We start from the raw sequence: 13,625 nt of genomic DNA on the forward strand, positions 1-13,625 counted from the left end.
AAAGGTGCCATGAACGTAGATTCGATAGAAAAGAATTACTGGGGAAATCCTAGTGAATTGATTTTTCTTTCTTGGTCTATAAGGTAATGAATAAGAAGAGTTACCAGCCAGTTATTTTAATTAAGAAAGCTTATTAAGCCCTAACCGGTTTGGATCAGTGGATAGAGCATCAGCCTGGGGACTGAAGAGTCCCAGGTTCAATTCTGGTCAAGGGCATGTACCGTGGTTTTGGGCATATCCCCAGTAGGGAGTGTGTAGTAGGCAGTTAAATCCATGTTTCTCTCTCATTGATGTTTCTAACTCTCTGTCCCTCTCCCTCTCCATTCCTCTCTGGGGGGGGGGGGGGGGGGAGGAAAGCCAATTAATAGTTATGAGTTTAATTTATTGGAGAGGAGAAAATAGCATTTAAGAAACTGATTTAAAAGAAGGCTGAAATGTTTTTGCTTGGATTGCTAGGTCCTTGGAAATTTAGCTATAGGTCTCAGAGACAGTAATCTTTTGGAGAAGGTAATGTTATTGCCACCAGTTTATTTTTCTCCTTTAAATTTCTTCTTTATAAATTCATGTAGTTCATCTAACTCAGCTAAGTTGTAACTTTAACACTGGCTAGACTAGATTTGGCTGAGATGACCATAAAAGTAGCAACAAATAAGAGTGAATTGAAATGAAAATTCAGCTGTCAGTCCTTAGGGAAGCCATGGTCTCAGTGGGGAGTCAAGTAACATATGTATTTTAGTAGTTCTGTAATGTGTGTGGTCCATAGGGAGGGCAGAGAGGAAAACTTGTTTTCGGTCTGGGAAGATGTCAGGGAGGAGGTGTAACAGTTGAGGTGCGATTAGAAAATTGAGTTGGGTGTGCAAGGGAAACAGACTGGACATGGCATTCTAGGGAGAGGAGCCTGAGTAAGGAAAGACTTGGTGATGGGTTTGGGGAGTCACAGAGTAGAGCTCAGCATTTCCAGAGCATAAAATAAAATAAAAAGGAGAATGGTGGTAAAAATGTCCCAAATGAGACAAGGGGATCAATCTAGGATCCTTCCAAAATGTCTGGCTTGGAGGGGCAACGCTGCGGCTGTTCACTGAGATGAGGACACAGGGAGGCATTAGATTGAGAAGTTGGTGAAGTTAGTGTTAGATGCTGTGTTTGAGGCATGTAGGGACCATGTAGGTGAAAATGTCTAGTGGGGTTGAAGGATATATAGTTCTGGGGTGCAGAGGAGAGTATTGGGCTAGAAATTCAGGTTTGGTCATCTCTGCCCTTATGGTTGTGAGTTTTAAGGTTATAGATAGAAGAGTCATTGAGTCAAAAGAGGGTCATCCAAGAATCACCAACATTTTAAGGTCTGGTGAAAAGAGATGATCCAGCAAAGGACCCAGAGTTAGTAGGAGAATCATTAAAACATTAAAAAGAATTAAAAAAAAATCCTTGTTATTTTGTACTATTATTTAGAAATTAAAGCAAAATAATGATAAAATCAAGTTAACAATAATTTAAAATATGCTCACTCAAATTACACTTGCTTATTTTCTTTGTGAAATAAGGAAATGTGGCCTCTTTTGGTACTTATTGGCCTGAATGTATAAATGGAGATAGTGGATGTTTGAATAAATATATATTTACAAGGTTGAACTACTGCTGCTTTGGAAGGACTGAGGAGTTGGTGAAGAGTAATTGAGAATTGTGGTTTTAAAATGTGACCATGAAAAACATACTGAAATTTTCTAATTTCACCTCAACTATTATACCAGTCATCAATTTATAGACAAAATAAATTCTGGAAGGTTCCAATATTTACATGTAAAATAAAATTGCAAAGCATATTAGAGGACAGTATGATGACAATTCTAAAAGTTTTGGTGTGGCTAAAGTTTTAACAGGAAGGCATAATTCATAAAGGGGAAGATTAGTGGACTTAATTGCAGAAAAATAAAGTATAGGGTCTTATTTACTGTGAATAAAATAGAAAAACAACTAGCTAACTTTGGGGAAATATTTGCAGTGTGTGTAAGAGCATACAACATTTGGTCATGATGTAGATGACTCAAGTGATCAGAGGTTCAGGAGAGTACAAGGAGCTGCTGAGGAGGCCATTGTTCTTAGCCGAGGGTTTTCGGAATTCACACCAACATGGACATCAAAATCCCTGAGAGTATGGAGGAATTGTGGTGGAGTGAAACTCAGTGGCATAGCTTTTGGGGTTCTTAAAGAGGCATCTAGGAGTAATCAGACCCATGGGTGGTATTGATAAGGCATCCTATATAATAAAAAGCTGATATGCGAATCGAACGGTGGAACGACCGGTCACTATGATGTTCCCTGACCACCATGGGTCATCCCCTCCGCACAGGAGGAGCGCTGCTCAGCTAAAAGCCGGGCTCACGGCTGGCACGCATAGCAGCTGTGGGAGGAGTCTCTCCTGCCTCGGTGGCGTTGCTAAGGATGTCTGACTGCCAGCTTAGGACATCAGTCGGACATCCCCCAAAGGACCCCTGGACTGCAAGAAGGTGCAGGCTGGGTTGAGGGGCCCCCCTGAGTGCACAATTTTCATGCATTGGGCGTCTAGTTGAGTAGATAATAACGTAGATGGAATACATGGCCCTCAAAGGATATGATATCAACACAGTATTTGTGAACATTATCGAACCTTTCAATTCTTCTGGAGCTATAAACAAATCTGAAGGTTTGATGAAAATGTGAAAATGATTTTGGAAGTCTTTTCATATGTTATTTGAAGCCATTTGGTTTGGAGATTCCAAAGTCACCAGTCAGAAACTGGTTTAAAGCTTTAACTTTTCTTTCTAACATTACAAGATGGGTATAAACTTCATTTGAGCTATGTAGTTTAGTCTTGGGGTTTTTCAGGCTCAGTGCACAGCTTTTATATAGATACCCTGAAGTGTGAACTTTTGTCTTTTTTTGCAATGAAGAATTGCCACCATGAAGACATTCCAGGATAATCTCATTTCTGAAGTGACTACGTGATTAACTGGGAATACTTCTCTAGATAGGGAGACTGAGATATGGGCTAAAGTTAAATTTCTACATATAATAACACTCTAGTGATAAAAAGGTAGATGCTGAGGTTTGGTAGTAAGAGGGAGAAGGTGGATTAAAACTTATGGAAAAGCTATTTAAAATGGGACACACCTACTATACCTCATTAACACATCCAACAAATATTGAGGATGACTGTCCTGTGCCAGGCACTGCCTGCCTAGGAATAGGCACAGAGGGCTTATGTGCCAAGCATGACACTACATGACTTCCATGGATTATTTTGTTAAATCCTCACAACAGCCCCTCACGTAGGAATGATCACCCCATTTTACAGGAGAGGAGATAGAGGCTTAGAGTTTTTGAGTAATTTTCCCAAGGTCATATGGCAATTAAAAACGATGGAGGTACCTGCTTTTGAATCTAAGGCTACTTGGTGGCAGAGCCTGACTGAGCACTTCAACACTGGGCTCTTTTTAAACCGGAAGGAGGGACATCACTGAGCATTCACTATGGTATTAGGTGCCAGGCTTTGTAACACTTAAGAATCCTCAAGGTAAGTTTCATTTATCATCATCTCGGTTTACCCCAGTCCTGTGTGCTCTCCCCAGTGATTAGCCGGTTTGGCCGCAGCCTGTGGTAGATTCTGTTCTCTTGTTGGACATCCATGCCAGTTTAATAGTACTCATAGGGTGAAGTTGTAAGCTTAAGCAATTTAGAAAAATCCTTACTGTACCAATATGGAGAGGATATTCCTGTCCAGGTCCATTGTGTTTTATGCACCTCATTTTTATTCCTTTTTCCATTGTATTTTTCATATTCCTTTGGTTTCTACAGTCAAGATTTGTAAATATTAAAACTTGTTTTACACTTAAATAATAAAAAAACAACCCCAAACTAGTGAAGTATATTTTGAAAGTCTGAGACTGCTTAAAGCATTTCAGTGGCACTGAGTTTTATTTTTGATGTGTGGACTTTTAATAAGGAATAGGAAAACCCATTTACAAAAAGAAAACCCCCCCACAAGTTTACATGTGAAATAGTCTGGGTAATAAGACCATGTCAGTTTTATTCATGTAAAATTATGAGCATTAGGTTAATCATTAATATTTTAGTGGAAATGTGTTAGTTTGCCTTCTCTTTTCCCATCTCTTTTTTTTTTTTTTTTAACCTCTGTTTTCATTTTAGTTTATTATCTTTTTTACCAAACCAGCATCAGGCAGTTATTGTTTAATTGGGTTGAATTGACGCGTACATTCCTGTTTGTGATGGCATTGTCAGGCCTTTCCCAAAAGGAGAAGTAGATTGTGTGCTAGGTAACTGGGTGTTGCTGTTCACTTGTGCTGTATGTGCCGCGAAGGAGGAGGGGAAATTAAGGTGTAAAATACAAGTCTTTCTCTAAAGGACTAGGGAGTACACACTAAATATATCTTTAATTAAGACAACCAGGAAATAATAACAGGTTAAAAAATTTCAATCTATAAATTGGGGTTCTGGTTTACTATTTCATTCTTAAGTGACAAAAATGATTCACTGAGCCATATTTTTCAGGGCTGGTGAAATAGAAGTAGCCAAGGGTTTTATATCTGTTCATTACAGCCTGTAACTTTATTACCCAGGCTTCTCAAATGATCTAGTATGTAGGATCTAGTTGTTAGCACTTCTTGTTTGTATTTTAATTTGTTGCCTTTAAAATCTTCTTGTAGGGCCAGGCTAGTTCTACCTTAAAAAAAAACCAACACACCCCTCTACTTAAAAGAAATGGTACTTCCTGCTTTCATAAACAGTCATGTGCATAGTTTAGCAAGGCCTGATGCCTCTGGAGCGTTTTCCCTTTATAGCACCATTGAATCCCAGTCCTAGCAGAAGTGCTGCGAAATCTTGTGGCCTCATTTTGAACAAAAGGGATTAGAGAAGAAAAATCTCTTGATATAAGGCTTGAAAGCAAGGACAGGCAATCTTGGTTGTGAATATTTTCTGATTTTTCCAGAAATCAAGCAGAAGATTGAGCTGCTGATGTCAGTTAACTCTGAGAAGTCGTCCTCTTCAGAAAGGTACAGCTACATCTCTTGCATGAACAATTAACGGTGTAGCATTGCTAAGAAGCCAACCAGGGCATTTTCTTTTCTTGTTAAGTTTGCCGTATAACGTGTTGTGCTGCATGCGGGTCGTTGTGCTGTATGGAAGCTGTGTATTTGGGCAGGCTGTTCTGCTTTTACAAAGGGTAATTGATTTAAAAAAAATAGTGAAGCCTAATCAGCTGCAGCATGCACACCATAACACAGCAAACCACGGGTTCCTGTGTGACAGCTGTTGAAGGCTTTAAAAATAATTTACTTAGCTAAAAAACAAACAAATTGTGCTTGCTTTAAGGAAATGATAGCATTAGATTTTTTCCCTGTATTCTGACGTTGCTGTAACACAAAATTACCGACACTGTCTATAAGATCTAGGTTAAAAACATTTGATCTTGGCTGTAATAAACATTTTATTATGTGAAAAGGGAGTGCCATTTGTAAATAGCTTAGGAATTGCAAACCCCCAGATTAGTCACATTCTGAGAGAGAGATATGATGCTTCTTCAAGTCTGTGCTAGGAAATGGAACAGTCACTGCATGCAGTAATGGTTCATGCCTGCAGGTAAGGACAAAATGACTCAAGTATTTTTTAAGCAATTATTTTATATGTCAATCAAATTACTGTACCTGTAAGGCGATATTTCCTTAAAATGGCTATTTACTTAATACATAGAAGTAAAGGTATTTTTTATCTCAAGTCAGAAATGAGGCTGTAGTTGCCTATGTTGCTATGTAAATATTGTGTTCACTTCTGTCTACCAAAATTTTGTATACTACATAATGTTTTAAATTGGGGTTTTTGGGTGGATACCTTGATGCTTACCTTTCTCTTGTCAACCTAATAATAGTTTAGACCTAATGTTGATATTTTTGGTGTGTTGGTTTTTCTTTTCTGTGATTTTTCAGGGTTATCTTTTTTGTTCATAAATGTAATATTTAGGAAAACATGATGGAGAAATAATTTGGTAGTAAATAATGATATAGGAAAAACTCTGGGAAAAAAATATGTGAAGAACCTAACATGGTAAAAGGGATTTAATTAAAGTAAACTAGTGTATGGAGGACATGATCCGATGACAAAATGATGACGTTAAATCGATTTATTAGTATAATTAAGTGAAAGTCTCCTGGCTATAATTCAGGGCATTGCAAATATGGAAGATGTTACTGCTTTCTTTAGAGATTGAAAATAGAAAAATTTAGGCACATTTTGTTTATTTTTATATAGCTTCTAACTTCTGGTTTGGGCTAGTCATCCGTTTTTAAGTATTCTGTTTGCTGAGATGAAAATAACCTTCAGCCTTGCGAATGCTCTGCCAGTAAAATGGTGGTGATGGGCAGGGGAGAGAGTGGTGGTGTAAATAGTGAACGGTCTGGGTGCTAACTGTAACCTTTGAGTTTTGTTACTAAGAAGAGCATTCTTAATGAGATGACAGCAATAATTATGTTGGCTTTTTGAGAAGCATGAATTCTCTATTGATAAATTGAGGGTTGAACAGAATGGGCTCAAATTGTTGAGAAATTAGGAATGGGTGAGGTTTTTAATGGTTAAATACATTTTATAAGGGAAGATTCTAAAATATTTTGGTGATCGTATTTACTTGTTTATTTTATTATTTTTAAATTTTTTTTAACCCAAGCTCCTGTGGTTAAATTTGATGGAAAAGGAGGATGCATGTGGCCATGATTTTAAAGTTCAGAAACCAGCTGCGTGCTTTTAACAACTTTATGCAGAGTTTTCCAGAGCTTGCTTGTTTTGTTGTTATTCTTGCTTTGCTTGATGTTTCAGATATCTGACACATAATATTTTTAAGTTAAGATATGCTGACTTAATGGGTGGTAAATGTGGTTTATGGGTCAGCATAACATAGAAATTGTTTTACTAATATATATTAAAAATAGAAGTCACTCTTTTTCTTCCTCCATTTTTAAAGTCATACAATGATTAATAGTCAAAGTCTTTTTAATTTGTTTGTTTTGGAAGAACTTGAAAAACACGAATCCATGTTAAAAAGAAAATTATGGCCTAGTAACACTATATAAAATTATGCCCAGGAGTTTAATAGCTTGAAGTGCCATGTAGCAATACCATCACATTCTTTAATTCCTTGTTTACCAGTTACCTAAAATTTAAACGTCTTTGACTAGTGTTTTCAAAAAGTTCCTTGCTTGAGGCATGACTGAGTCGTAAAGACATTTGGAATTTACGGATGGTCAGTATTACCATGTATTTATTAGTGGGAAGGATGAAGAAGGAAACCCAGTCTTCTTTCTTTAAAAATAGGAAAGCTACTTGGTTTGTAAGGAACCAAGTTATCATTCGCCACAACGGATTTTGCTCATTGTGTGCAGCACAAAGTGATCTTTGGATATTTCAGGGAACAAGTGGAGAAACAATACTCTAACAACAGTTACGTGGTGTTCCTAACAATTTTCCCATGCCTTATAGGTGACCCTCCGCCCCCCCCTTAATGGGAATGTCTAGTCTTATAACAGCTAGTATTCATTGAATTATTGTTTCTCCAGACAATTTTGTGAAAACCAAAACAACAAAAAAGAAATAACTTATTTTTGTAGACTCTTAAGTATCTTTCATTGAAAAATACAAATATGATTTGAAGTAATGTGATAATGGAATTTTGAAGGTTTTTATGGGGGGCCTAGATTAGGAAATGTAAATAATAACAGTTTTCAATGCCACCATGAAATTTAAAATTATATATTTACCTTTGACGGAATAGTGGAGGTCCCAACGAATGTCATTTTGTAGGGGAGGCATGGAATACTAATGTTCTGTTTAGAATGGCTGACTCAGGACAAAAGCCAATGGAATAAAAAAGGTTACTTTTTTTTAAAATTAGGGGCAGAGAATATTATTGAATGAATTAAAAAAATATGATGGCTGATTTGTATGTTATTACCAGGTAAGAGAAAGGCATATCTGTTTCAAGAGAGTATCCTTCTTACAGATTTTAAGAATAATTTTTACTACTAGTGTTTTGTTTTTAATTGAGTGCCTGTTGAATGAAGAAGCACTGTATTCATCTTAAATATAGTAGGGACAGAGCCATGTACAGTTTTATTTCCTCATCTACCCCATTTAATGTAAAAAAAAAAAAAAGTGTATATTTATTTGATGCAAAAACTGGGTTTTCAAGTTTTGTCCTTTTCCAATCTAGATAACTCCTGGGATTTGGAAATTTATAGAGTAGAGTAGATGGGGAAGAGGAATAGTAATAAAAATAACAGCTAGAAAAAAGATTAATAACTTAAACATTTTTTATTTTAAAAACATTACTATTTTTAAATTTTTTATTTATTGATTTGAGTGAGAGAAACATCAATTTGCTGTTTTGCTTATTTATGCATTCATTGGTTGATTTTTAAAAGACATATTTTTATTGATTTCACAGAGGTAGAGAGACAGAAATATTAATGAGAGAGAATCATTGATTGGCTGCCTCCTGCATGCCCCCTACTGGGGATCGAGCCCTTTAGGTGGGATGTGGTCTGACTGGGAATTAGACCATGACCTCCTGGTTAATAGGTGGATGCTTAACCACTGGTACGCACCAGCTGGGTGGGTTGATTCTTTTATGTGCTCTTATCAGCGATCAAATTGGCGACCCTGGCAGATGGGGACAATGCTCTAACCAACTGAACTATCCAGCCAGAGCTTTTGGAGCATTTTTCGAATTCCAGTTCTATGTGAGAGCGAGCGCACACATTTTGCCCACGCCGGGTGGCTCAGCTGGTTGAAGCATTGTCCTGTACATCAAGAGGTTTTGGGTTCAATCCCTGCTCTGCGTGTGTATGGGAGGCAACTGATTGATGTCTGTCTGTCTCTTAAAATCAATAAATATATCCTTGGGTGAAGATTAATAATAATAATAAAAAAAGCTGTTGGAAGGATTCAGACAAATCATCTCAGAAAGATCTTGAGTGAACAGAGAGCACTTTGCTGTACTATAATTATTGTCAGACTGCATTGCTACTAGTACTTCTTCAGTTGACTCATTGATCAAAATTGACAACTCTCTTTTTATAAAAAATATTTTTTTTTTTACTGATTTTGAAGAGGAAGGGAAATGGAAAGAGAGATAGAAACATCAATGATGAAAGAGAATCATTGATCGGCTGCCTCCTTCACACCCCACAGTGGGGATCAAACTGGTAACCCAAGCAGTTGCCCTGACTGGGAACTGAACTGTGACCTCCTGGTTCACCAGAATCGAGCCATGACTTCCTGGTCCATAGGCTGATGCGCAACCCCTGAACCACACTGGCTGGGCCAAACTTGGATAACTTTTAACATGGAAGTGGTGAGCCCAGAATGCACAGAACCACGACTCCCTACCCTTCTAGCTTGCCTGCCGAGAGGGCTGAGCAGTTTGTGAGGTGAGGGTCCTGAGAAGCTGAAGATCTACCTTCACACTGAGCATTGCCTCCACCTGCTATGGTTTTATGTAAGTGTATATGGATGTTTTGTAATTAATAAACTTCACAGTCAAAAGATAACTAAATAATTAGTGCTTACAAGGTTTGCATTTTCTCAGGGAACAGATACTAAAAGGATCACTTCTTGTTGTGTGTTAGTTTTTTACTTTTTTTTTTTGGTGTTAAAAAGGGTCTATATATTGGGATAAATAAGAAATGATAGTCTTGGTAATTAGCATCCCACATAGCTAACACGTATTTGAATTGACAAATTGCTAGCTACCTTTTTTAGGAGACAGGAGAAAGGAAGAGAGGGAGAAAGTATAAAAATATTTATGCTGTGGCCTATATTAACAATGCTGTATAATTGGGATTGGTGTGAAGTAATACGGATTGTATGTTGTCCCTCCCCCAATATAAGGATAAATGAAACAACATAAAGAACCCATGCTATTTTTGCATGTGTATTTTAATTCTTTTTTAAATTTTGGATCCTCTTAAGCGAAGAGAAAAAGGGCGTATGATAATAATGCGTGGTTGCAGAAAGCAAAAGGAGAAGCCTGGAAGAATAAGGAGAAAATAAAAAAAATAGGGCTGGGAGATGAAGAGAGAAGGAAATAAAGGATATTCAGTGGAAGATGATGTAGGACTAAGGTGTCTTTTATTTGCTCTTATGTTGAATGTGCTTTTGTCCATGTCTCTATGGTGAAGTAAGTAGTCCTGTGAAGAGTCAGATTTTATAGAAGGGTCTCCATTGTACTCTTCTCCTCCCTACTCCAGCTTGAAGGGTAGGACAGTTACTGATAATGGTTTTCACATTTTCCAACCCCCCCACTCTGCCTCTGTTGGCTTTATTTCTTAGTTTGTAGGATAACATATTTGAGTTGTATGTATTTTTCCTGAGTGCTGAGATGACAGTGGCTGATTATGTTGTTTTCTCTTCTTATGCTTTTTTTAAATTCAACTTTTAGTAATCTTTTTATTGAATATACTAGAGGCTCCGTACACAAAATTTGTGGGTCTCTAGCAGCTACCACGGGGGCCTCCCTTCCCTGGCTGCCGGCCAGGGCCTTCCTTCTTTCATTCCGAGCTGCCCCTTGGTGGTCAACACACATCATAGTGAGCCATCGAATTCCAGGTCTCTTGGTTGAACTCCTGAGGGGACACTTTGCATATTAGCCTTTTATACATATATAGATATGGGAAAGTGCACAGATAATATAAATCATTATGAGATCCAACTTACTGATTTTTGTATTTTTAGCAGTTTGTATTCTATGCGTATCTAAGAAATCTTTGCCAAACCCCAAATCACTCAGGTTTTTTGCTAGGCTTACTTATAGGAGTCTTTGGTTCCACTATTTAAGTATGTGATTCATTTTGGGTTTTAGTATTAAGGTAAAGATTGTGATTATTTCCACAAATGTCTTCTGGTTGTGTCTGTTTTTGAACATTATATATAAACTAGAGGCCATTATATATAAACTATTCGTGCGCTTGGGGCGGAGTTTCCTCAACCTGGCCTGTGCCCTCTCACAATCCGGGAGCCCTTGGGGGGTGTCTGACTGACGGCTTAGGCCCGGGGAGCTAGCCTAAGCCATCAGTCGGACATTCTTAGCGCTGCCATGGAGGCAGGAGAGGCTCCTGTCACCGCTGCTGTTCTTCCCAGTTGTGAGCCCAGCTTCTGGCTGAGGGGCGCTCCCCCTGTGGGAGAGCACTGAAGACAAGAGAGCAGCTCCTCTGTTGAGTGTCTGCCCCCTGGTGGTCAGTGCACGTCAGAGTAACCGGTCATTCTGCCATTTGGTCGATTTGCATACCGTGTTTCTCCGAAAATAAGACATCCTCCGAAAATAAGACCTAGCGCGTGGAAAAATAAGACATCCCCTGAAAATAAGATCTAGCGCATCTTTGGGAGCAAAAATTAATATAAGACACTGTCTTATTTTCGGGGAAACAGGGTATTAGCCTTTTATTATATAGGATAGGATAAAAACCCTTTGTATACTCTCTTGCTTTGTCTTCTTCCTTCATTACCTATGTGGGATTCATCCATGTTTTTGTGTGTAGGTATAGTTGATTAAGTCTTATTGCTGTGTTCATTATATGAATATATCTCATTTTATTTTCACTTCTACTTTTGATAAGCATGTGGAATGTTTGCCGTTTGTGACTCTTAGAACAGAGCTGGTAGGAGCATTTATTTACATGTCTTTTGGTGAATAGGCCTATGCATGCATTTCTGTTGTGTATATTCTAGGAGTGCAATTGCTGAGATTTTTGTGGACATTGCATTGCCACTTTTCCAACATGAATGTGCAAATCTACACTCCCACCAGCTGTGCTCCAGGTCCTTGCCAATTTGCCACCCTGTATTCTCTCTCTCTCTTCCCTTCTCCCCTCTCCTTTACCTTGTTTCCTCGTTTTTGTTTTTTCTTTCTTTCTCTCCCCCCTCAAGCTCAGTCTCTGTCCCTGTCTTTTGGTCACGTCTCTTCTTCTACCTGTTGTTTTGCTGCTGACATCCTCTCATCACAAGGAAGCCTGCCTAGGTCAAATTACGCCTATTATAAGCCGTTACAAAAACATGCACCTCTCCTTTGTAGCATTTGTCACAGCTGCTGTTGGACAGTAGGGAGTATCAATGACATTTGGTTCACTTAACCGGTTTACTTACTATTAGCCCTAACTTACGATTTTAAATATAGAAGTGCTTTCATCACAAAATATTTTTATTTTATTACCATTATTTGTTTTTGTTAATCTTTACCTGAGGATGTTTTGTCTATTGATTTTTAGAATAAGTGGAAGGTGGGGAGAGGAAGGGAATGGGGGGAAAGGGAAAGGGAAAGGGAAAGAGAAAGGGAGAGAGAGAGAGAGAGAGAGAGAGAGAGAGAGAGAGAGACTGAGACTTCCTGCATACACCCCAACTGGGGCTAGAGATTGAACCTACAACCCAGTTATGTGCCTTAGACAGGGAATTGATCCCGCAACTCTTTCTTTGGTGTGCAGCCAATGCTCTAACCACTGATAAACACCAGCTAGGGCAAACTGTTTTTATATTATCATTTGAAGCTTACAAATTATGAAATTTGTGGTAAGACTTTTTGATAGTAGGGAATCATCTATTGTTATGATATTGGCATCGGTTGATAAATTATAGCTAAGTGTAATCATAGTCTATGTACATAAAATTGTATGCAGTCAATTATAGTCATAAGTGAATTTAACTGTTATAAGATGTTAAGGTTAGAAATCTTAGGGTTTTTTGTTACCATAAAAATGCAGTTTGTTATTACATGTATTTTTTTCATTAGTTTTAATGTAAGATGGAAATTAAATTTGAACACTTTCGATCTCTGTGCTAAACTAGTGGTGCCATATCATGGCCATTTATTCTCCAAATGCCAGTATTTTATATATCACATTGATGCTTTTGGTTATCGTTGCATTCCACCCTCTCCTGTTATTTACTTAATATCATGCTTTTTTGTTTACTTTTAATTGTGGTAAAATATATATAACATAAACTTTAATAATGCCGTCAAAATTTTTCTCAATTGCAATTGACATTTAATATATTAATTTCAGGTGTACAGCATAGTGGTTAAATATTTATATAATTTATGAAGTGATTCTACACCCCCAAAAAAATCAGTTCCCCTCCTCATAATGTCTTGTAAAAGTTAAGTTTCCTTAAAATGAATATTTATATCTCTACCAGAACTGAAGAATTAGTATCATTTGCCATAAAAAACAATTACTATTAAATCCTGTCTAGATTCTGTTGTCTGATAAAAGCTTCAGCCTTGATCCATATGCTCCTCTGTTTACAAGGGAAGTTAAATTGGCAATTTTCATAAAGGAGCTTAAGAATGTGTTAGCATCAAAGTGAGACCTGTTCTTTGATATACTCAACGGAAGAACCTTGGGAAAGCAGTAACTTTTTCTCATTATGTGATTCATTGTAATTCATTTCCAAGCCTCAGGTACAACCTGAGATCATTTTGTATACCAGCAATGGCACGTTCTTTTTTTCAGCTGGGGGACCTCCCTCGCCCCTCCCCCGCCTTATCACAAATGGTAGATCAGGGAGTTTATTTTATTTTATATTTTACTGAT

General features: G+C 37.7%; 1 protein-coding gene across 4 annotated transcripts in view; it reads left to right on the forward strand.

The window, feature by feature from the left end:
* Positions 1-13,625, forward strand: part of SRPK2 (SRSF protein kinase 2) — a 166,049-nt gene that overhangs the window by 47,747 nt on the left and 104,677 nt on the right. The window contains exon 3 of one of the 4 annotated variants that reach the window (XM_084897827.1): positions 4,985-5,048. The exons of 2 other annotated variants lie outside the window; for them this stretch is intronic. In XM_084897827.1, the coding sequence (XP_084753953.1) occupies positions 5,011-5,048 (38 nt within the window). In that variant the 5' untranslated portion in view covers positions 4,985-5,010. Of the gene's footprint in view, positions 1-4,778; positions 5,049-13,625 lie in introns of those variants that run through there. One more of the 4 variants, XM_084897826.1, reaches the window with a different exon arrangement.

Source organism: Pipistrellus hanaki, assembly GCF_964339955.1.
Source record: "Pipistrellus hanaki genome assembly, chromosome: 10".
Lineage (NCBI taxonomy): Eukaryota > Metazoa > Chordata > Mammalia > Chiroptera > Vespertilionidae > Pipistrellus > Pipistrellus hanaki.